The 25,886-nt window shown below is 36.4% G+C and overlaps 1 protein-coding gene across 1 annotated transcript; it reads right to left on the reverse strand.

Annotated features, from left to right (window-relative positions):
- Positions 1-2,592: 2,592 nt before the first annotated feature.
- Positions 2,593-24,456, reverse strand: tmem59l (transmembrane protein 59-like). Its single transcript, XM_061977940.1, has 8 exons — positions 24,161-24,456; positions 21,065-21,170; positions 20,874-20,968; positions 20,658-20,810; positions 10,702-10,807; positions 10,527-10,641; positions 10,340-10,457; positions 2,593-3,551 (listed from the first exon to the last, which is right to left on the reverse strand). The coding sequence occupies exons 1-8, from the start codon at positions 24,308-24,310 to the stop codon at positions 3,387-3,389; spliced, it is 1,008 nt and encodes a 335-aa protein (XP_061833924.1). The 5' UTR covers positions 24,311-24,456; the 3' UTR covers positions 2,593-3,386.
- Positions 24,457-25,886: the final 1,430 nt, after the last annotated feature.

Raw genomic sequence — 25,886 nt, forward strand, 5'->3', positions numbered from 1 at the left:
CAGTAATTAATACTGAGCACTCATGTAATGACAAAACATTAACCACTGCTGAGCACTCATGTAATAATGCATTAATACTGACTACTCGACAAATAGTAAGGCAGTAAATAATACTGAGCACTCATGTAATGACAAAGCATTAACCACTACTCAGCACTCATGTAATATTGTGATAATTAATACTACTCGATAAATAGTAAGGCAGTAATTAATACTGAGCACTCATGTAATGACAAAGCATTAACCACTACTCAGCACTCATGTAACAATTCAATAATAAATACTGACTACTCGATAAATAGTAAGGCAGTAAATAATACTGAGCACTCATGTAATGACCAAGCATTTACCACTACTGAGCACTCATGTAATATTACAATAATTAATACTGACTACTCGATAAATAGTAAGGCAGTAAATAATACTGAGCACTCATGTAATGACAAAGCATTAACCACTACTGAGCACTCATGTAATATTGCAATAAATAATACTGACTACTCGATAAATAGTAAGGCAGTAAATAATACTGAGCACTCATGTAATGACAAAACATTAACCACTACTCAGCACTCATGTAACAATTCAATAATAAATACTGACTACTTTATAAATAGTAAGGCAGTAATTAATACTGAGCACTCATGTAATGACAAAGCATTAACCACTACTGAGCACTCATGTAACAATTCAATAATAAATACTGACTACTTGATAAATAGTAAGGCAGTAATTAGTACTGAGCACTCATGTAATGACAAAGCATTAACCACTACTGAGCACTCATGTAATAATGCATTAATACTGACTACTCGATAAATAGTAAGACAGTAATTAGTATTGAGCAATCATGTAATGACAAAGCATTAACCACTATTGAGCACTCATGTAATCCATCCATCCATTTTCTACCGCTTATTCCCTTTGGGGTCGCGGGGGGCGCTGGAGCCTATCTCAGCTACAATCGGGCGGAAGGCGGGGTACACCCTGGACAAGTCGCCACCTCATCGCAGGGCACTCATGTAATAACGCAATAATTAATACTGACAACTCAATAAATAGTTGGGTAATAACCAAGCACTCATGTAATACTAAAGCATTAACTACTGAGCACTTATGCAATTATGCAATAATTAATACTGACTACTCGATAAATAGAAAGGCAGTAATTAGTACTGAGCACTCATGTAATGACAAAGCATTAACCACTACTGAGCACTCATGTAATAATGCAATAATACTGGCTTCTGGATAAATAGTAAGGCCGTAATTAATACTGAGCACTCATGTAATGACAAAGCATTAACCACTACTGAGCACTCATGTAATATTGCAATAATTAATATTAGGGCAATAACTAATACTGATCACTCATGTAATAATAAAGCATTAACTACTACTGAGCACTCATGTAATAATAAAGCATTAACTACTACTGAGCCCTCATGTAATAATGCCGTAATTAATACTGACGACTCATTGAATAATAATGCCATAATTAATACTGAGCACTCATGTTATAATAATGCAGTCATTAACAATGAGCACTCGTGTAATTATGTAATGACTAATACGGGAGCACTCATGTGATAACAATGGAGTAAGTAATAGCACTCATGTGATAATACTGTAGTTACTAATACTAAGCACTCATGTAATTATTTGATAAATATGACTGGCGCTCATCTAAATTTGTATAAATAGTACTGGGCACTCATGTAGTAGTATTGCAGTAACTAATAGTAAGCAGTGAAGCACTCATGTAAATATATAATAAATAATACAGGTACCTGTGTAATAGTAATGCATTAATTAATACTAGCACTCATGTATTGATGTAATAAATATTACTGGGTATAATAATATTGCAGTAACTAATACTAAGCAGTCATGTAATTATGTAATGAAAAGTAAGGGGCACTAATGTGATAGTAATGTAGTAATAAATACCGATCATATAATATCAAAGCAATAGTTAAAATTGACCAGTAATGTAATTACTCTACAATAATTATATAAGTTGTGTAATAATGCAGTAAATAATACTAATCCCTCTTTAATAATGTAGTAGCTAATAATCACTCAGGTAATAATAATGCAGTCATTAATACTGAGCACTCATAATAATAATAATAATGTTATACATTCATCACTTGTTTATGTACAGTATTAGTTACAATACTCCTATAACTGTGACATGGGAGAAACTGTCCATCTTTGCTGCCACCAAGTGGACTAAATAGGGACTGCACCCAAAAGGCTGCCAGAGACACGTGTACTGGTTTTAAACTCACTGTACAGTCACCACTTTTTAAGTACAAGAAGAACATTAAAATTAAAGAATAATATTTTTGTCTTACTTTAACTAGAAAGGATGACCATTCTTATGGCATATAACTATTTCAATAAACCTTAATTAACGCTACAATTTGTCATAAAAGGGTTAAAAAGCAGTAATTCTATCACTTGGTAGCGTTTTATACTGCAATTATTAGGGGTATCAAACATTACCTGTCACAATAAAGTCCATTTCCTACTCTATGGTTATCATCACAGATAATAGTCTCTCCCTCGAATAAAAAGGTACCGAAACAAGACCGACGAAAACACTTTATTATGTTGCAATTATCCTCTCCGTGAAAATTAACAGAGCAGTAAAAAGGAAACAAACCATACATCATATTTTGTCATGTACTTCCTCATACTGATCATTTCCTTCTTCTCCAGAAGTCCTCGTGACGATATTGGCATACACTACTTTTTATTACTCTTATATTACACATTCCAAGCATGTTTCAACAGCAAATAGGAGCGGGAAAAAAGTCAACGAAGCTACAGTGCGAATCCATGAATGGCCGAAGGAGCTTCAACTTTCGCATGCACGATTTATTTCAAAGCCTGCTATCTAAAAAAATAAATAAAAGAAAGTGTTACAGGACGTCAAAAAAAAGCACTAACTAATTTAATAAAACGTCTCTACGACTGTGCAACTCTGCTTCTTACTAAAAAAAAAAAGTTGTCTATTCAGTACAGAATGTGCTGACACACTGAAAATAATCCTACTTGATACTGCTGGAAGAGCAATAATAATAATAATCATAATCATAATAATACAACAGTATAGGCGAAGTCTTCCTCCAGTTTAGGTTACAATGTATTTTACAGGCAATGCATGGCACTTCAACCACACAATAAATACACTTTCACTTCCTTCTATTTCCAATGAATGAGGCAAAAGATGTGGAAGTGCTTTTTATATGTTAGCAGGGATGACGAGATTAACTCTCCAAAGTCTGTCCAATGAACTGCGCGGGTGCCATGCTGCTTTAAAATGATGTGTTTTTTTTAAGAAAATCCAGTGCTTCATCATGTTTTGTAAGGGCGTCTTACACGCGTGTGTTGTTGAGGTCCACCTTCACGGGCAGAGGCCCCGCCTCCTGGCCGTCCTCCTCCTCCGGCGCCTTCTTGACGCTGACGGCCAGCAGAGGACTCAGGTGGTACGGGTTCACCTTGTGGTGCTCCAGGAACTCCTTATCCCCGTTGATGCTCAACTGGGAACAAAAAAAGGGAGGGAAACAAAACAAGGGAAAAACAAGTAATTAATCATATATTATTATCAATAAATGATAGGGGTGTAACGGTATGTGTATTTGTATTGAACCGTTTCGGTACGGGGGTTTGGTTCGGAGGTGTACCGAACGAGTTCCCACACGAACATATTAAGGTAAGCAAAAGTCTTAACAAGCTGCTCCGTTTCCTTCTGCCTGTCTCTGTCAGTACACAGCACCCAGCATTGTCCCACCCACACAACCATCTGATTGGTTACAAACAGAGCGATAACAGCCAATCAGCAGTGCGTATTCAGAGCGCATGTAGTCAGTGCTTAGCGTTTAGCAGGTAAGCATCAGGCAGCGGACTCTCCCCAAATTATGATAAACACCTCCCAGTCAACTACTAGTAACATCACTATGAGCCCGTTGACCTTCTAGAAACCTAAACGGCAGCTCAGCTCGCTCGCAGTCCTGGCTTGAGATGAAGGCTAATTCGCTTTTAGCATAACGTTAGTTCATTTTGCGGTGTGTGTGTGTTACGGACAGCAAAGCCCTGTCTGTCTGTTATTTCACTTCACCTTTTTCTGTGTTGATTGAGCTGTGTTAAAGCAGCAAAAAAGGACATTATGTAAATAAAGAGTTTCTGTCTCTGATAGTTGATATAATAATGTAAGTGCATCATAAAGCCTACATGAACTCCATGGTGTTCAGGGATGAATAGTCTCTCCTATTGCTATTGTACTATTTTTTCAGCTATAGTTACATTAATCATTAGTAATGTAACAGCCTAGTTTTGAATGGCAGGGTCTATGCTATCACATGTTGATAAAAATACAACATTTACATAATAAAAATCAACTACAGGCTTCCCAAATGCTGTAATAAATTAAGCATGATGAGTTGACTTGAAACTGTTTAATGTTGCACTTTTTATATGTAGAAGAAAAGTTTTGTCATTTTATTTAATCTGAGCAACATCCTGAGGCAGTTTAATGTGGATTAATGTAGGCAGAATTATTATAGTGTCCCCAATGTTAAAAGGATAAAGCCATTGTTTACAAATTTGGTAAATAAATAACCCAAAAAATTATATTTTGTTGTTTTCTTACTGTACCGAAAATGAACCCAACCGTAACCTCTAAACCGAGGTATGTACCGAACCAAAATTTTTGTGTACCGTTACACCCCTAATAAATTACATTAAATAAATCATATTAAAATTATACGCATAAATTATTTACATTTGAATTCAAATGAACAAAGGTTCTCCCATGCAAAATAATCTGCTGTCACCATCATAACACATGTATGAGCTGCTGGGGGAATGTTGGAAATATTACATTGCTGTGACACAAGTGTAAAAAGAAGTCAAAACTATAAAAATGGGACCCATTACCTCCTTGCTGGGCACTCAGCATCAAGGGTTGAAATTGGGGGTTAAATCACCAAAAATGATTCCCGGGCGCGGCACTGCCCACTGCTCCCCTCACCTCCCAGGTGGTGAACAAGGGTGATGGGTCAAATGCAGAGAATAATTTCACCACAACTTGTGTGTGTGTGACAATCATGGGTACTTTAACTTTAACTTAAGCACTGTTAATATTAACACCTTACTTTAGTGACCAATGACCAAATATTTAAAAATTGTAAAAAGAAACTAAGCCCAGGTAAACGTTTAAATAATTACTTTTTTAAACATTCTAAATTGATCATGCAAATGTATAAAGAAGCTAAGTAAACACTGTTAATTATAATATAACATTTTAAAGTGTTTTTGTTTAGCATTTTCTATTATAAAGGTGTAAAAACAAACAAACAGACAAAATAACAGACGATATGGTGCAATTGTGTCCAATGCATCAGTTTGTTAGCATGCTAAGCTCTCATGCAAGTGTAAAAAGAAGCCAAACGCTGTCAATCCTGACAAAAAAATGGCATTTACTGTAATGACAAAGCAGTAATGCAAATGTGCATCTCACTTGTTCAAACACTTGCTCAGTTTTCAGTTCCGTTTCAGTTTATTTTGAACATGAATGCAATAAAATGTAGTGCATCACATATTTCCACTTGTTTCATTACAGCACGTCCGAAAAGGAGGAGGAAGAAGCCGAGCTTATTTAATCCCACCCCTTTTCATACCATAGCAATTTTATTCCATTTCCTTGTTCTCTGTAGCAGAACAGTGAATGAATAAATTATAAATAAATAATATACCATAGTAAGCAAACAAATATTAAATGCAAGAATAATCTTTGTCTCTATAAAAAATAAAATATATAAATAGAATTCAAATGAAAAGTGTACAAATAAAAACAAATTTAAAAATAACATTTCATACAAGTGTAAAAATAAGTTAACCACTCTTTATACTTTTAAGAAGTAATGCATGTCATTTTGAAACATTCTGATCTGTCTGTTGAAAAAGTGTAAAAAGAAGTTAACTACTGTCAAAACTAAAAACGATAAAGCACTGTAATGATAGCGGAGCACTATGTTGGCAAGTTTGTCAGTTATCAGCCCACTTCCTGGTTCATGTTTGCGTTTCTATCCAGATTTGCGCCATATTAGTGTCGAGTGAAGATTTTTATTGAATCCTGCCAAAAAACTAACGAAACCCCCACTTGGCAGTGGTAAAAAATATACCGGTAATTCCTGACAATTAAATGACTGTATAGCCAGTGTGTGAATTTACAATCAACTCATTAATTTTCTTTTCTTTCAATGATAGAAAATACAAAAATAAAATAAAAAGATCAGAAAATATTTTCTTCACACTTGCCGCTTTGCTCTTTGAATGTTATATCCATCCATCCATCCATCTTCTTCCGCTTGAATGTTATAGCGTCTCTCAATTGCAGTTTTTAGTACAGTAATATATTTATTAAAAAAATCATATCACAATTCCTTTGATTAAGGCCTATCATTTGTTTAAAAAATGCATATTTAACCCCTGTAATGGTAATACATTAATAATACTAAGCACTCCTGTAAATATGTAATACATAATACTGAGCACTCATGTAATAGTACCGTAATGCATTTATTAATACTATAGTAAGCACTCATGTAATGATGTAATAAATACTGGGCACTCATGTAATAATATTGCAGTAAGCACTCATGTAATGATGTTATGAACTGATGTGATAATGTAGTAATTAATACTAGTTCTCAAATTGTAACCCACGAAGCACTCATGTTCAATCCCCACTTTCTACCATCCTAGTCATGTCCGTTGTGTCCTTGAGCAAGACACTTCACCCTTGCTCCTGATGGGTCCTGGTTAGCGCCTTGCATGGCAGCTCCCGCCCGCCATCAGTGTGTGAATGTGTGTGTGTGTGAATGGGTGAATGTGGAAATAGTGTCAAAGCGCTTTGAGTTCCTTAAAAAGGTAGAAAAGCGCTATACAAGTATAACCATTTACCATTTATACATGAGCCATGTTGTGTATATAATACATTGTATACATGAGCCATGTTGTGTATATAGTACATTGTATACATGAGCCATGTTGTGTATATAGTACATTGTATATATCAGCCATGTTATGTTTACAATACCGGTAAATTGCATTTCAGCAGTTTATTGGCAGTTTAACTCATTGACAAATATCAAAACGCTAAGATTTACGCTCATGGTTTTCTGGCGCCATCTGTTGGTTAAGAGGCGTGATTACGCCCCAAAAAATGTTTTTCCTTATTTTTCAATCAGCAAAAATGAGACTCATTCAGTTTTCACGGAAAAAGCATGGTAATATACCAGTGTGTGAAAAATAGCACTTATTAATGGGAGTCAGTGGGGTGTGTATACTTTGTTTATATCCGCCCTAATGGCTCCATTGAGCTTTTTCAAAAATGTATGAAAATGGAAAAAGATGGGGGGGAAATATATTTTTTGTTTTAATATGGTTTCTGTAGGAGGAACAACATGACACAAACCTTCCTTATTTTTAGAAATTCCACTGTTTATATTAAACATGCTTCACTGATGAGAGTATTTGGCGAGCGCTGTTTTGTCCTACTAATTTCGGCGGTCCTTGAACTCGACGTAGTTTATTTACATGTACAACTTTCTCGCTGCCATTCCTTCTTTGTCTCATTTTGTCCACCAAACTTTTTAAGCTGTGGGTTAATGCGCAAAAGTGAGCTTTGTTGATGTTAGTGACTCGTGTGGAGTGCTAATCAGGCATATGAAATCAAATTTAAAACATCTGTATGCTCGTACAACACTTAAAACCTTTAGCATATCTGTATGGGGAGTTCAATTATGGAATGGATTAACCAAATAAATCAAACAAAGCACCAATATGATTCAGTTTAAGAGACTGTTCAAATTACAAGTGTTCACAAAGTACACAGAACAACAATTATGATGAACATCTTGAGCCCTTTTTTTTATTGAGACAAAGATTATTTATTTAATATTTGTTTGCTTACTATGGTATATTATTTATTTATTATTTATTCATTCACTGTTCTGTTACAGAGAACAAGGAAATGGGATACAATTGCTATGGTATGAAAAGGGGTAGTATTAAATAAGCTCTGCTTCTTCCTACTCCTTTTCGGATGTGCTGTAATCAAACAACTGGAAATGTGTGATGCATTACATTGTATCGTATGCATGTTCCAAATAAACTGAAACTGAACTGAAACCTGAACAAGTGTTTGAAAAAGTGAGATGCACATTTGCATTACTGCTTCGTCATTACAGTAAATGCCATTTTTTGTTAGGATTGACAGCGTTTGGCTTCTTTTTACACTTGTATGAGAGCTTAGCATCCTAACAAACTGATGCGTTGGACACAATTGCACCATATCGTCTGTTATTTTGTCTTTTTTTTTAAATGTTACACTTTTGTAATAGAAAATGCTAAACAAAAACACTTTAAAATGTTATTTTATTATTAACCGTGTTTACTTAGCTTCTTAATACACTTCCATGACCAATTAGAATGTTTAAAAAAAACATTATTTAAACATATATTCAAGCATATCTGTATGTGGAGTTCAATTATGGAATGGATTAACCAAATAAAGCAAACAAAGCACCAATATGATTCACTCCAAGAGACTGTTCAAACTCCAAGTGTTCACAAAGTACACAGAACAAGAATTAGGATGAACATCTTGGTATTTGTACTGCTCCATTTGTAGTGTAATAATGCTCATTGTCATTTCTGTATTATTATTTATTTCGCTAACTGCTTCTTTACTATCACTTTTACCATCATATTTGTACATATCGTATTTGCTGATGTTGCTCTATTGTTGTTGTTGTTGTTATTGTTGTGTTTGCTGTTGTTGTTGTTGTTGTTGTCTCTCTGTCTTATCCCCCTCTTGACCCCACAATTTCCTCCTCTGTCTTCTTTTTTTCCCTCTCTTTCTATCCCCTCCTGCTCCGGCCCGGCTGCACCAAATGATAATATAAATACATTTAATAAAGAGAAATACAAATAAGGCAACACGAGAAGTATCCCAAACTTCTCTTTTGTAAAGTAAATCTGAACAGCCTATATGGGCATGAGAAGCTAGACAGGACAAAAAAAAAAGGAAAAAAAAAAGGATGAACATTTTGAACCCTTTTTTTTTTTTTATTATTGAGACAAAGATTATCTATTTAATATTTGTTTGCTTACTATGGTATATTATTTATTTGTTCACTGTTCTGTTACACAGAACAAGGAAATTGGATAAAATTGCTATGATATGAAATCAAATAAGCTCTGCTTCTTCCTACTCCTTTTCGGACGTGCTGTAATGAAATAACTGGAATTGTGTGATGCATTGTATCATATGCACATACCGTAATTTTCGGACTATAAGTCGCAGTTTTTTTCATGAGCTCCAGTGCGACTTATATATGTTTTTTTCCTTCTTTATTATGCATTTTCGGCAGGTGCGACTTATACTCCGGTGCGACTTATACTCCGAAAAATACGGTACTTGCCAACCTTGAGACCACCGAATTCAGGAGATGAGGGAGGGGGGTTTGGTGGTAGCGGGGGGTGTATATTGTAGCGTCCCGGAAGAGTTAGTGCTGCAAGGGATTCTGGGTATTTGTTCTGTTGCGTTTATGTTGTGTTACGGTGCGGATGTTCTCCCGAGATGTGTTTGTCATTCTTGTTTGGTGTGGGTTCACAGTGTGGCGCATATTTGTAACAGTGTTAAAGTTGTTTATACGGCCACCCTCAGTGTGACCTGTATGGCTGTTGACCAAGCATGCATTGCATTCACTTGTGTGTGTGTAAAAGCCGCATATATTATGTGACTGGGCCGGCACGCTGTTTGTACGGTGGTAAAGCGGACGTAACGACAGGTTGTAGAGGACGCTAAAGGCAGTGCCTTTAAGGCACGCCCTCGATATTGTTGTCCAGGTGGAAATTGGGAGAAATTCGGGAGAATGGTTGCCCCGCGGGGATTTTCGGGAGGGGCACTGAAATTCGGGAGTCTCCCGGGAAAATCGGGAGGGTTGGCAAGTATGCATATGCATGTTCGCAATAAACTGAAACTGAACTATATAAATAAAATTAAAAAAACTATATAACATTTTTGCGGTTCCAGACAGATTTTGTTTTTGTATTTTTGGCCCAATATGGCTCTTTCAACATTTTGGGTTGCCAAACCCTGTCTTAGTCTAACAACGATGCAATCAAAAACACAATGCAATTTTATTGATAAAAGACCGCTAACCTTTAAACCGAACAATAAGGAACACCTGTAAAATCCAGTTTGGACTCTCGGGACGCACAAGGGTTGTTATTATTATTATTATTACTTTGAGTCTACCTGCGTCTTGATGTGCTGATCTGGCGCCGTCACCAGGCTGGCGCAGCTGAGCCACAACATGACCACGATGGACAGGAAGAGGCAGGCCGCTAAAATCCACCGAGGAAGACCCGAACGTCTGGAAAGGCGACGAAGACTAAGGTCGGCCCCTGGTTTTGAGCACGGAATTGTGCCAAGGCGTACTCACCTGGACATGCAGCCCAGGAAGTCGTGCTCGGACGCCGCGTCTTCCGCGTGCTGCGCCTGGTGTTTCCCTCTGCTTCCTACTTTGGCTCCTCCCCTCTCGCCACGCCCCCTCACGCCTTCAAGTAGACGAGCGTGTTACCTCGCGTTATCAATACACTTCGGAAATGTGTCCTCACCGTGAGGCTTCTGCGTGTGGGAGTGCGCCTGGGGCCAAGGACTGTCGGCCACGTCGGAGCGAGGAGCCTGCAGCTCGGGCAGCGAGTACTCCATCTCTGGTTGGCTCTGAGGAGGAGGAAGAAGATGGTGACTTCAGTCTACAACACGGAATGGCAATTATTCCTTACGTTTGGCGCCCCCTGCTGGTGTGCATGTGTAAATATCTAGATCAGGGACCGTCAACATTTTCCATTGCAAGCACCCCCAAACTATTATTGTACACGGTAATTGGGATTTGTTATATATTGTATATATTATATAATAATATAATATAATATATATACTGTATATATAATATGTAAATATTACATATGTTATGTTTTATATTGCTACTATGCTGGTACATTTTTTAGTCTACTTAATTCCTTTATCCTTTCCATCCTTACCCTTTCCATTAGAGGATGTCCGATAATGGCTTTTTTGCCGATATCCGATATTGTCCAACTCTTAATTACCGATTCCGAAATCCGACATGGAAATCTCATATACGGAAAAAGAGTATTTTTATATTAAATAAGGTAAAATATGTGTTAGATTATAGGGCAATGCGTATATTGTATTGTACACTTATATTGCCATTTATCAGCTACTGTGTGGAAATGTGGGGGAACACATATAAGAGTAACATAAAGGCATTGTATCAACTACAGAAAAGTGCTATAAGGATTATTCATAAAGTAGATTACTTAGAACACACTAACATGTTATTTATTAATTCGGGTTTATTGAAATTACAGGAGCTAGTAAAGTCACAGACATTATGTGTCATGTTTAAGGCTAAAAGTAAAACATTACTAGCAAATTTACAAAAAATGTTTGTCATCACTTCTGAGAATGAACAGCAAAAAAAAAAGGTAATTTCAAACATCAGTATTCAAGGACAACTTTAAAACAAATGTGTATATCAGTGGTGGGGGTTAAACTATGGAATTCTCTTTACAATGAGATAAAAGATTGTAAAAATATATTCCAATTGAAAAAATATATATAACGACAGAACAATAAGATCATATGGACAGCCATAAGTGTTTACATTTTGCTTTATATATATTATTTTACTTATTTTTTGCCTGGTTTTGTATTTGTTTTGTATAATCCCGTGAGGTGTACATTACGGGGGTTTTTTTGTTCGGTTTGTACTTCATGAAGTTTTGCACTTGTTGTGTTTTTTTGTTTGTTTTCGTTATATTTGGGTGTAATTGTTGGTTTGTATGATATCCATTAAGTAAGACTACGTGTTATGTTGAAGGGGGCAGGAAAATATAAGATTTTTCTTCATCCTGCTCCTTCTCAGGCATTGGTGTGTAAATGTATAATTGAATAATTGAGGTATAATTGTCTATCGATCAAAGATGCACATCAATGAAGGAGCTATATAAAAAATGAAAAATGAACCGATATATACAGTCGTGGAATTAACACATTATTATGCCTAATTTTGTTGTGATGCCTCGCTGGATGCATTAAACAATGTAACTTTACCATGAATTGATTAATGTGAACCCCGACTTAAAGAAGTTGAAAAACTTAATCGGGTGTTACCATTTAGTGGCCAATTGTACGGAATATGTACTGTACTGTGCAATCTACTAATACAAGTTTCAATCAATCAATCAAAAACAAGGTTTTCCAAAATAGGAGAACAACTACAACTCCAGTTATGGAAAAAAAGTGCCAACATGGCACTGCCATATTTATTATTGAAGTTGCAAAGTGCATTTTTTTTTCAACATGCCTCAAAACAGCAGCTTGTAATTTGGGACATGCTCTCCCTGAGATCATCCTGATACCCACAACAACTATGGGAAATACTATACTTTGACTTTCACAAAGTGCATTATTTATTTATTTTTTTAAACATGCCTCAAAACAACAGCTACTAAAAACAATAAAGGCACACAGCTTCAGTCCAGAGTATGCTAGCCTACGTCCGTGTTTTACCGGATATATACCACTCCGTACAGCGGCGTTTGAAAAAGTCATTCATTTTACTTTTTGAAACCGATACCGATAATTTACGATATGACATTTTAAAGCATTTATCGGCCGATAATATCGGTAGGCCGATATCATCTCTACTTTCCATCCTTTGAAACTGAGCTACTGTGTGGAACAATTTCCCTAGTGGATCAATAAAGGTTGTCTAAGTCTAACTAATGGAGCGGGGACCGACTACTTATAAGTCAAATTGTGTTTTTCATTAAATTGGGGCTAAATGTACCTTCTTCTTGTGCAATACTAAATATTCAAAAGTAAAAAAACACCGTATAAGCTCATCACTAAATGGCAACTAGTGCGCTGATCCCTAGATAGCAACTAGCATGTTGCTAGTTAGCGAGCTGGTAACAAGCATGCTAAACGCTAGCTGTTAATTAGCATGCTAATCGTGAACAGGAAATTCAAGTTGTCAATCACAGCATGGCAATACAAAGCTGTTTCAATAATAACTCCTAAACCAAACATGCACAATGTTTAAATATGCCTGTATTATTGTATCTTTGTGAGTTCTACTTGGAACATGTGCTTTGTTAAGGTTTGCAAACGCAAACATTTGTTTTACCTCAATATGACAGTATGGTTCTTAGAATCCAGAGAAAACTTGTTTGAAGCAATTAAAAGTTGTTACAAGAATAACCCCTAAACCAAACATGCAAGATGTTTAAACATGCCTGTATAAATATATCTGTGTGAGTTCTACTTGGAACATGTGCTTTTGTAAGGTTTGCAAACATAAAGATTTAGTTTTAACCTCAATATTATAGTATTGTTCTTAGGATCCGGAGAAAATGCGTTTGAAGCAATAACAATTGTTTCAAGGATAACTCCTAAACCAAACATGCAATATATCTAAATTTGCCTGCATTAATGTATCCTTGTGAGTTCTACTTGGAACATGTGCTTTTGTAAGGTTTGCAAATGCAAAATTGAGTTATACCTCAATATGACAGTATTGTTCTTAGAATCTGGAGAAAACTTGTTTGAAGCAATAAAAAGTTGTTTCTAGGATAACTCCTAAACCAAACATGCAAGATGTCTAAATTTGCCTGCATTAATGTATCCTTGTGAGTTCTACTTGGAACATGTGCTTTTGTAAGGTTTGCAAACATAAAGATTTAGTTTTTACCTCAATATGACAGTATTGTTCTTAGAATCCAGAGAAAACTCGTTTGAAGCAATAAAAAGTTGTTTCAAGGATAACTCCTAAACCAAACATGCAAGATGTTTAAATGTGCCTGTATTATTGTATATTTGTGAGTTCTACTTGGAACATATGCTTTTGTAATGTTTGCAAGCGCAAACATTTTATTTTTACCTCAATATGACAGTATTGTTCTTAGAATCCAGAGAAAACTCGTTTGAAGCAATGAAAAGTTGTTTCAAGGATAACTCCGAAACCAAACATGCAAGATGTTTAAATGTGCCTGTATTATTGTATATTTGTGAGTTCTACTTGGAACATGTGCTTTTGTAAGGTTGGCAAATGTAAAAATATTATTTTGACCTCATTATGATAGTATCGTTCTTAGAATCCGGAGAAAACGTGTTTGAAGCAATAAAAAGTTGTTTCAAGCATAACTTATAAACCAAACATGCAATATGTTAAAAATGCCTGTATTAATGTATCTTTGTGAGTTCTACTTACAACATGAGCTTTTGTAAAGTTTGCAAACATAAAAATGGAGTGTTTACTTCCATATGACAATATATTGTTCTTAGAATCCATAGAAAAGTCGTTTGAAGCAATAAAAAGTTGTTTCAAGCATAACTCCTAAACCAAACAAGCAAGATGTTTAAATATGCCTGTATTAATGTATATTTGTGAGTTTTACTTGAAACATGTGCTTTTGTAAGGTTTGCATATGAAAATTTTAGTTTTTACCTCAATATTATAGTATTGTTCTTAGAATCTGGAGAAAACTTGTTTGAAGCAATAAAACGTTGTTTCGAAGATAACTCCTAAACCAAACATGCAAGACATTTAAATATGCCTGTATTAATGTATATTTGTGAGTTTTACTTGAAACATGTGCTTTTGTAAGGTTTGCAAATGAAAAATTTAGTTTTTACCTCAATATTATAGTATTGTTCTTAGAATCTGGAGAAAACTTGTTTGAAGCAATAAAATGTTATTTCAAGCATAACTCATAAACCAAACATGCAATATGTTAAATATGCCTGTATTAATGTATCTTTGTGAGTTCTACTTAGAACATGAGCTTTTGTAAAGTTTGCAAACGCTAAACTGAGTTTTACCTCCATTTGACAGTATCGTTCTTAGAATCTGGAGAAAACTTGTTTGAAGCAATAAAAAGTTGTTTCAAGCATAACTCCTAAACTAAACAAGCAATACGTTTAAATATGCCTGCATTAATGTATATTTGTGAGTTCTACTTGAAACATGTGCTTTTGTAAGGTTTGCAAATGAAAAATTAAGTTTTTACCTCAATATTTTAGTATTGTTCTTAGAATTTGGAGAAAACTTTTTTTTTAAAGAAATACAAAGTTTTTTCAAGGATAACCCCTACACCAGTGGTTCTCAAATGGGGGTACGCGTACCCCTGGGGGTACTTGAAGGTATGCCAAGGGGTACGTGAGATTTTTTTTTTAAATATTCTAAAAATAGCAACAATTCAAAAATCCTTTATAAATATATTTATTGAATAATACTTCAACAAAATATGAATGTAAGTTCATAAACTGAACATCAAATCAAGTAGGCTATTCCATTCATTACAATGCAACAATGCAATATTCAGTGTTGACACCTCTATTTTTTGTGGACGTGTTCCATAAATATTGATGTTAAAGATTTCTTTTATTGTGAAGAAATGTTTAGAATTAAGTTCATGAATTCAGATGGATCTCTATTACAATCCTTAAAGAGGGCACTTTAAGTTGATGATTACTTCAATGAGTAGTAATCTTTATTGATTAATTGAATCACTTGTTTATTTTTCAACAAGTTTTTAGTTATTTTTATATCTTTTTTTCCAAATAGTTCAAGAAAGACCACTACAAATGAGTAATATTTTGCACTGTTGTACAATTTAATAAATCAGAAACTGATGACATAGTGCTGTATTTTACTTCTTTATCTCTTTTATTCAACCAAAAATGCTTTGCTCAGATTAGGGGGTACTTGAATTAAAAAAATGTTCACAGGGGGTACATCACTGAAAAAAGGTTGAGAACCACTGCCCTACACCAAACATGCAAGATGTTAAAATATGCCAATATTTATGTATATTTTATTATTGCATCTACATAAAACATGTGCTTTTGTAAGATTTGCAAATATAAGAATTGAGTTTTTATTTCAACATGACAGTAATGTTCTTAGAATCCGGAAAAAACATGTTTGAAGCAATAAAAAATAGTTTCAAGGATAACTCCTAAACCAAACATGCAATATGTTGAAATGTGCCCTGTATTAATGTATCTTTGAGTTCTACTTAGAACATGTGCTTTTAAAAAGTTTGCAAACAAAAAATTTAGTTTTTACCTCAATATGACAAAAGTAAAACTTTGTTACATACTGTACGTTTTAAAACCTTTTATGACAAATGTACACAACTACATATTGACTTTGTGGATTATTTTTGCTTTGTTGTGTTTAGGTGGCTGTTGTCACCAATAACCGGCGAAAAGGAGCAATTGTGCGCGAGTATAAAACACCACTCTGTCCAAAGCCCACCTCTTTCGAGCATGCTGGGACAATAACGTGCTCACTGTTTATCCAACATAACTTCAGCTCGCCTGCGCTGGAGCCTGACTTCCTCCGTGCTGCTCGGGCCTGCGCGTCACCGCCAGAGAAAGCAAACATCCATCATGCGGTCCCAATCAAAACAAAGCTGCAGCGTCTTTATTGGAGGACGCCGCATCTTACCATATAGTTACAGTCCTGAAGTGTGCATGAGTGCTGTCCCTTGCCCACACGCTCCTTTCATTATGCTGCCTTGCACATTCTCCAAAGGGAAGAGCAGGGATGCAGACGCCAGTTCGCCAGGCTGCGGTTGGGCGAGACTGACCCGATTTTAGGTGGTTCACGTACAAACCCCTTTTCCATATGAGCTGGGAAATTGTGTTAGATGTAAATATAAATGGAATACAATGACTTGCGAATCATTTTCAACCCATATTCAGTTGAATATGCTACAAAGACAACATATTTGATGTTCAAACTGATAAACATTTTTTTTTGTTGTAAATAATCATTAACTTTAGAATTTGATGCCAGCAACACGTGACAAAGAAGTTGGGAAAGGTGGCAATAAATACTGATAAAGTTGAGGAATGCTGATCAAACACTTATTTGGAACATCCCACAGGTGAACTGGCAAATTGGGAACAGGTGGGTGCCATGATTGGGGATAAAAGTAGATTCCATGAAATGCTCAGTCATTCACAAACAAGGATGGGGCGAGGGTCACCACTTTGTCAACAAATGCGTGAGCAAATTGTTGAACAGTTTAAGAAAAACCTTTCTCAACAAGCTATTGCAAGGAATTTAGGGATTTCACCATCTACGGTCCGTAATATCATCAAAGGGTTCAGAGAATCTGGAGAAATCACTGCACGAAAGCAGCTAAGCCCGTGACCTTCGATCCCTCAGGCTGTACTGCATCAACAAGCGACATCAGTGTGTAAAGGATATCACCACATGGGCTCAGGAACACTTCAGAAACCCACTGTCAGTAACTACAGTTGGTCGCTACATCTGTAAGTGCAAGTTAAAACTCTCCTATGCAAGGCGAAAACCGTTTATCAACAACACCCAGAAACGCCGTCGGCTTCGCTGGGCCTGAGCTCATCTAAGATGGACTGATACAAAGTGGAAAAGTGTTTTGTGGTCTGACGAGTCCACATTTCAAATTGTTTTTGGAAACTGTGGACGTCGTGTCCTCCGGACCAAAGAGGAAAAGAACCATCCGGATTGTTATAGGCGCAAAGTTGAAAAGCCAGCATCTGTGATGGTATGGGGGTGTATTAGTGCCCAAGACATGGGTAACTTACACATCTGTGAAGGCACCATTAATGCTGAAAGGTACATACAGGTTTTGGAGCAACATATGTTGCCATCCAAGCAATGTTATTATGGACGCCCCTGCTTATTTCAGCAAGACAATGCCAAGCCATGTGTTACATCAACATGGCTTCATAGTAAAAGAGTGCGGGTACTAGACTGGCGTGCCTGTAGTGCAGACCTGTCTCCCATTGAAAATGTGTGGCGCATTATGAAGCGTAAAATACCACAACGGAGACCCCCGGACTGTTGAACAACTTAAGCTGTACATCAAGCAAGAATGGGAAAGAATTCCACCTGAGAAGCTTCAAAAATGTGTCTCCTCAGTTCCCGAAGGTTTACTGAGTGTTGTTAAAAGGAAAGGCCATGTAACACAGTGGTGAACATGCCCTTTCCCAACTACTTTGGCACGTGTTGCAGCCATGAAATTCTAAGTTAATTATTATTTGCAAAAAAAAAAAAAGTTTATGAGTTTGAACATCAAATATCTTGTCTTTGTAGTGCATTCAATTGAATATCGGTTGAAAAGGATTTGCAAATCATTGTATTCCATTTATATTTACATCTAACACAATTTCCCAACTCATATGGAAACAGGGTTTGTACTTTGAGAATAAGAAAGAACTCCTGAGAGCAGACTGGCCTGCCAAACGTCTTCATTTGGTGTGCATAATATCTAGTGCAGTAGATCATTTGGCCAAAGGACGAAGAAAATAAGGGATTTCACAGCGCATGACTTCTTCAAGCCATGTGACTACGAAAATAACATTTTTACGAGCGGTGATTTATTTTTTAGGAAACGTGGCGTTCTAACCGCGACCTTGTTAAACCTCCAGTTCTGACAAAGTCTGAAAGTAAGCTTGCACGAGCTAAGTAGGCTAAACCTGCTCCGAAAAGCTGTAATAATTTAATCATCAACTTAATAGGCTTGTAATAACAGTGGTAGCAGCTCTCTCGTTACCATGGCAACCCCTCATCACCTGATATAGTGATTCCTCACGATTGCTCGCCCGTGAACGCGCAAAGTAAATATACCGTTTGCTTGAAGCAATCACTTTCCTTGCCAGCTTTTAATGACCACCTGCACCTTGTTTAATAAAAACAAACAGGAGGACTCAAAGTAATCCACAAAAGGCCCATGAGCACACATACACACATGTAATGTATTCGTGTCATGTAATCAACGGGGTCGATCCTCCAGCCAGTTGTTGATAATAACCACCACCTTGTAAAACAAAAATTAAACGGGAAGACTCAAAATAATCCATAAAGTAAAAGCACATGAGCACACATACACACGTGACGTTCTATTTGATTATGTCATACAATTAACAGAATCACCGCCAGTTGGTAATGATAATAACCACTTTGTATAACAGAAACAAACATGAAAACTCAAAAAATCCACAAAGTAAAAGCACATGAGCACACATACACAACTTAATTGTGTCATATAATTAATGTGATCGCGCCACCTGCCAGTTGCTAATGATAACCACCACCTTGTATAACAAAAATGAACATGAAGAATCAAAATACTCTACAAAGTAAATCCCATGAGCACAATTTAAATGTGTCATGTAATTAACGCGATCGCTCCTTCCACCAGTTGCCAATGGTAACCATCACCTTGTATAACAGAAATAAACATGAAGACTAAAAATAATTCACAAACTAAATGCATATGAGCACATATACATGCATGCTACTTAATTGTGTCCTATAATTAACGCAAATGCTCCTCCTGCCAGTTGCTAATGACAACCACCACCTTATATAATAGAAATAAACACAAAGACTCAAAATAATCCACTTAGTAAAAGCCCATAAGCACACACACCCATGTGCAATTTAAATGTGTCATGTAATTAACGCGACCGTTCCTTCCGCCAGTTGTTAATGATAACCATCACCTTAGGTATAACAGAAATAAAAACAAAGACTCAAAATAATCCACAAAGTAAAACCCCATGAGCACACACACACACACACATGTGCAATTTAATCGTGTTAGATAACTAACGTGATCACTCCTCACGCCAGTTGATAATGATAACCACCACTTTGTAAAATTCATATTAACAGGAAGACTCAAAATAATCCACAAAGTAAAAGCCCACGAGTATACATACACATGTGCAATTTCATTTTGTTGGATAACTAACGTGATCGCTCCCCCCGCCAGTTGATAATGACAACCACCACTTTGTAAAATTCATATTAACAGGAAGACTCAAAATAATCCACAAAGTAAAAGCCCATGAGTAAACATACACATGTGCAATTTAATTTTGTTGGATAACTAACGTGATCGCTCCCCCCGCCAGTTGATAATGATAACCACCACTTTGTAAAATTCAAATTAACAGGAAGACTCAAAATAATCCACAAAGTAAAAGCCCATGAGTAAACATACACATGTGCAATTTAATTTTGTTGGATAACTAACGTGATCGCTCCTCCCGCCAGTTGATAATGATAACCACCACTATGTGGATTATTTTGAGTCTTCCTGTTAATTTGAATTTTACAAAGTAAAAGCCCACGAGTAAACAAACACATGTGCAATTTGATTTTGTTAGATAACTAACGTGATCGCTCCCCCCGCCAGTTGATAATGATAACCACCACTTTGTAAAATTCAAATTAACAGGAAGACTCAAAATAATCCACAAAGTAAAGCCAGGGTACCATCAATCTGACATGAGCACAACATGGATGAATCATGTAAATAATGTTTTTCCTCTTGCCAGTAATTAATGATAACCCCCGCCTTGCACAACAGAAATAAAGAAAACACTTGAAATAAATTACAGTACGTCTTTCAAAACATCTTTACTCCATTTTCAAAGGGGTCAACTTCTTTTTACGCTTGCGACGTTCAAACCTTACCTGAAAGACGACAACCTTGCCGTCGTCCGCCTGCAGGTAGAAGGTCCACGTGGAGGAGATGAAGCTCTGGGCGGAGCTGACGATGTCGTTGCACCAGCTGGACACGGCCTCCATCACGGAGGGCGGCTTGGGGCGCAGCGTCATGGCCTTCAGCTGCGGTGCAAACAGAACTTTGTGAGCATGTTCGCATGTTTCAGCGTCAAGATTCTCCTTCACCTTCCTCCTCTTGATCTCGGGCTCGGAGGGCTGGCTGGAGCAGCCGGTGCTGCAGGCCTCCTGCTCCAGAAGTTTGACGTACGCCTCCTGGCAGGCTGCGGAGGCACAGATGGAACGTGAGAAAGGAGAAGAAGACGAGAAGAGGAATGAAGAAGACCCCAAAAGTTATTATGTTCCCTCCAGACACACACCTCCCTGGCACTCGTCCTTGCTGGTGTTGAAGCCAGCGTTGCCATTGACAAACTGGCAGATGGAGTAAAGGCGACAGCCGCGGTGGCAGGCGTTCATTATGGAGTCCTAGAAGAAGACCATAATTGTATAGTCACATAATATACCAGCAATAGTAATAATAACATTTTAGAAGCACCTTTCAAAACAACCGCAAACAGGAAACAAGTTAAAATATCAAGTATCAGGGGAGAATTTTAAAATATATATGTGTTTAAATGGAAATAAAAGATTAAAAAAATTTACTTTTTAAAATATAGTACATAAAAACAGTACTAGAAGAGACTATACTTTGTTACATAAATTAATAATACGATATATTTAAAAAAATAAAGTATCAAGTACCATAGGCAAAATGATAAAAATTCTAAAAATGCCAATGTAAAAAGATCAAGTACCACGACCAAATAATAAAATATGTATATGTTAAAACATGTGATTAAAGAATGTTTTTATTTAAATACAATACAATAAAATAAAAATAAAATACAAAAAAATATTTTAATAATTTTAAAATATAGTGCATAAAAACAGTACTAGAAGAGACTATACTTAGTCACATAAAAATAATAATAATACAAATAATAATACTATATAGGTTAAAAAATAAAGTATCAGGTACCAGAGGCAAAATTATAAAAATAAAAAATAAAATATATATATATGTATATATATATATACATATACACACACACACACACACACACACACACACACACACACACACACACACACACACACACACACACACACACACACACACACACACACACACACACACACATATATAAGTGGTTCTTAACCTTGTTGGAGGTACCGAACCCCACCAGTTTCATATGCGCATTCACCGAACCCTTCTTTAGTGAAAAATGAAATGTTTTTTTTTTTCAAATTCAAGACAAAGTGATATGTTTTTGGTAACACTTTAGTATGGGGAACATATTCTAAGTAACAAAGACTTAATTTAGAGTTATTTGGTTAGGGTTAGGGCCAGGGTTAGAGGGTTAGGGTTATAATAAGGCCATGCCGAATAAGGCATTAATAAGTACTTAATAATGACTAGTTAAGAGCCAATATGTTACTAATTTGCATGTTAATAAGCAACTAATTAATGGTGACTATGTTCCCCATACTAAAGTGTTACCATGTTTTTTTTTTACTGGTGCACAAAATGAACCGTGCATGAACATCACCTTGTTCAAAGAACAAAACCAACACAGTGCATAAACTCACAACAAATTACACACCTGCAAATCAGTGTGAATTCTGCTGTTGCCGTATCCGTAATACGCCGATAGGGGGAAGTTTTTATTTACACGATGAGTCGGGGGTGTTTTGACCTCCACCGAACCCCTGAGCCTGACACGAATATATATATATATATATATATATTTATTAGGGCTGTGAATCTTTGGGTGTCCCATGATTCGATTCAATATCGATTCTTGGGGTCACGATACGATTCAAAATCGATTTTATTTTTTCAATTCAACACTATTCTCAATTCAAAAACGATTTTTTTTCCCGATTCAAAACAATTCTCTATTCATTCAATACATAGGATTTCAGCAGGATCTACCCCAGTCTGCTGACATGCAAGCAGAGTAGTAGATTTTTGTAAAAAGCTTTTATAATTGTAAAGGACAATGTTTTATCAACTGATTGCAATAATGTAAATTTGTTTGAACTATTAAATGAACCAAAAATATGACTTATTTTATCTTTGTGAAAATATTGGACACAGTGTGTTGTCAAGCTTATGAGATGCGATGCAAGTGTAAGCCACTGTGACACTATTGTTCTTTTTTTTTTTTTTTTTAATAAATGTCTAATGATAATGTCAATGAGGGATTTTTAATCACTGCTATGTTGAAATTGTAACTAATATTGATACTGTTGTTGACAATATTCATTTTTGTTTCACTACTTTTGGTTTGTTCTGTGTCGTGTTTGTGTCACCTCTCAATTGCTCTGTTTATTGCAGTTCTGAGTGTTGCTGGGTCGGGTTTGGTTTTGGAATTGGATTGCATTGTTATGGTATTGCTGTGTATTGTTTTGTTGGATTGATTAATTTAAAAATAAAAATAAAAAATGAAATAAATAAATATTAAAAAATAATAATTAAAAAAAAATCGATTTAAAAAAAAAAGAAAATCGATTCTGAATTGCACAACGTGAGAATCGCGATTCGAATGCGAATCGATTTTTTCCCACACCCCTAATATATATATATATATCACGTTATCCATGGGACAATGCATTTTTAGACAATATGATTTGCCTGAGCGAGAGTAACAAGCGGTAGAAAATGGATTAGAAAGGACAGATTAAAAATAATAACAATAAAAAATAAAAAATAAAACGTTTTTTCGTTTTTTTAACTTGAGACTTCCCGCGGGCCGGATTTTGGACGCTGGCGGGCCGTAGTTTGGGGACCTCTGGTGTAAATAGACAACTTTTGTTCATGCGGCAGTACCAAATCAGACAAGACACAGCGCCCTCTGGTGGCCAACACTAGTAATACAGCCAGCCTAATAACAGCCTTGTCATCACCTCTGCCGCCGCTGCTGCTGCATTTCCGTGTTTCCTCACAACGAAGCTTTTGAATAACCCCTACATTAACACCACCAACATAAATGAGTCGCTTGTATTTGTATTGTGTTGTGTTGACTGCATTGTCCCGCTGCAGAGTGCATGGAGGGCCACACCTGAGGGGCGAATTTAAGGGGAGGAAAAAAGAAAAAAGAAAAAAACCTTTGTTTGCAGCAATGATACACGCCGCAGTGTTAGCGTTGCATTTCTCCGAGAAATCAAGAACATTGTCACAAATTGATGCAAGCCTGACCTTGCATATCTTAATTACACACTCATTCACGGCAATGATGCATGTAATTAAAGGCTCCATTTTTGGCCTTTGTGGTGTGCACAAGCGCATCAGGGTGCAGCAAAACAATATAAGAGCGCATAAAAACACACAAAAAAGGCATGCATATATATGCATATATATGTATATATATATATACATATATATATGTTTTTTTTAAATGCATAAGACTTACTTTAGCGGGGCTTCTGTTCCTGATGACGAGCTGACATTGCTTCTTGCAGTAGCTGATGTCGCCCAGCTGGCTGTCGAACACTTCCACCGAGGACGCTGCAGCGGCGAGCCCCGCCAGGAGCACCGAGAGCAGGGCCGAGGAGCCGAGCATGCTTGGGGCCGGAGCAGAGAGCCTTGCGGACGGGCTGGAGCGGCGAAGAGAGGCGATCGAGGAGGAGGAGGAGGAGGAAGATGATGATGATGCTTCAGTCTGGCTCCGCTGCTTCTGCTGGCTGCCTGTGGGCTCGTGCACGCGTCACGCGCATCATCATCATCATCATCATCATCAAGCACATATTGACCACCCCCCCCCCCCCCCTCCGCCCCCCATCCTCCTCCATAACACCCTGCAAACTGCAGTGCATAATCTGGCATCCATGGAAAGTGAGCAAGAAGGCAGATGACCCATTTGTTGCAGCAAAGACCACCACAATGTTCCTCCCCTGACATATTTCTCATACCCAGCTGTCTCTACTTCAAAACCATATTCGTGGCTACATCGATACAATATTTTCAGGAAAAATATGCCTAATTTCCTCACTTATTATTTTTAATAGATACACAAAATACTTCTGTTAGTGAGTTTGGTATAACACTTCAGTATGGGGAACATATTCACCATTAATTAGTTGCTTATTAACATGCAAATTAGTAACATATTGGCTCTTAATTAGTCATTATTAAGTACTTATTAATGCCTTATTCTGCATGGCCCTAACCCTAACCCTCTATCCCTAACCAAATAACTCTAAATTAAGTCTTTGTTACTTACAATATGTTCCCCTAGTGTCCAAATAACTCTTAAGTCTTTGTTACTTACAATATGTTCCCCTAGTGTCCAAATAACTGTAAATTAAGTCTTTGTTACTTACAATATGTTCCCCTAGTGTCCAAATAACTCCAAATTAAGTCTTTGTTACTTACAATATGTTCCCCTAGTGTCCAAATAACTGTAAATTAAGTCTTTGTTACTTACAATATGTTCCCCTAGTGTCCAAATAACTCCAAATTAAGTCTTTGTTACTTACAATATGTTCCCCTAGTGTCCAAATAACTGTAAATTAAGTCTTTGTTACTTACAATATGTTCCCCTAGTGTCCAAATAACTAAATTAAGTCTTTGTTACTTACAATATGCTCCCCTAGTGTCCAAATAACTCTAAATTAAGTGTTTGTTACTTACAATATGTTCCCCTAGTGTCCAAATAACTCTAAATTAGGTCTTTGTTACTTACAATATGTTCCCCTGGTGTCCAAATAACTCTAAATTAAGTCTTTGTTACTTACAATATGTTCCCCTTGTGTCCAAATAACTCTAAATTAAGTCTTTGTTACTTACAATATGTTCCCCTAGTGTCCAAATAACTCTAAATTAAGTCTTTGTTACTTACAATATGTTCCCCTAGTGTCCAAATAACTCTAAATTAAGTCTTTGTTACTTACAATATGTTCCCCTAGTGTCCAAATAACTAATTAAGCCTTTGTTACTTACAATATGTTCCCCTAGTGTCCAAATAACTCTAAAGTCTTTGTTAGTTACAATACGTTCCCCTAGTGTCCAAATAACTACATTAAGTCTTTGTTACTTACAACATGTTCCCCTAGTGTCCAAATAACTCTAAATTAAGTCTTTGTTACTTACAATATGTTCCCCTAGTGTCCAAATAACTCCAAATTAAGTCTTTGTTA

Source organism: Nerophis lumbriciformis, linkage group LG18 (genome assembly GCF_033978685.3).
Source record: "Nerophis lumbriciformis linkage group LG18, RoL_Nlum_v2.1, whole genome shotgun sequence".
NCBI lineage: Eukaryota > Metazoa > Chordata > Actinopteri > Syngnathiformes > Syngnathidae > Nerophis > Nerophis lumbriciformis.

Excerpts from the sequence above, each read along its gene's own strand:
- tmem59l (XM_061977940.1), bottom strand. The coding sequence starts at position 24,310 with ATGCTCGGCTCCTCGGCCCTGCTCTCGGTGCTCCTGGCGGGGCTCGCC. Across the intron at positions 21,171-24,160 it reads GGAACAGAAGCCCCGCTAAA|GACTCCATAATGAACGCCTG; the intron begins GTAAGTCTTATG and ends GTCTTCTTCTAG. Across the intron at positions 3,552-10,339 it reads ATCAGCACATCAAGACGCAG|TTGAGCATCAACGGGGATAA; the intron begins GTAGACTCAAAG and ends TTTTGTTCCCAG.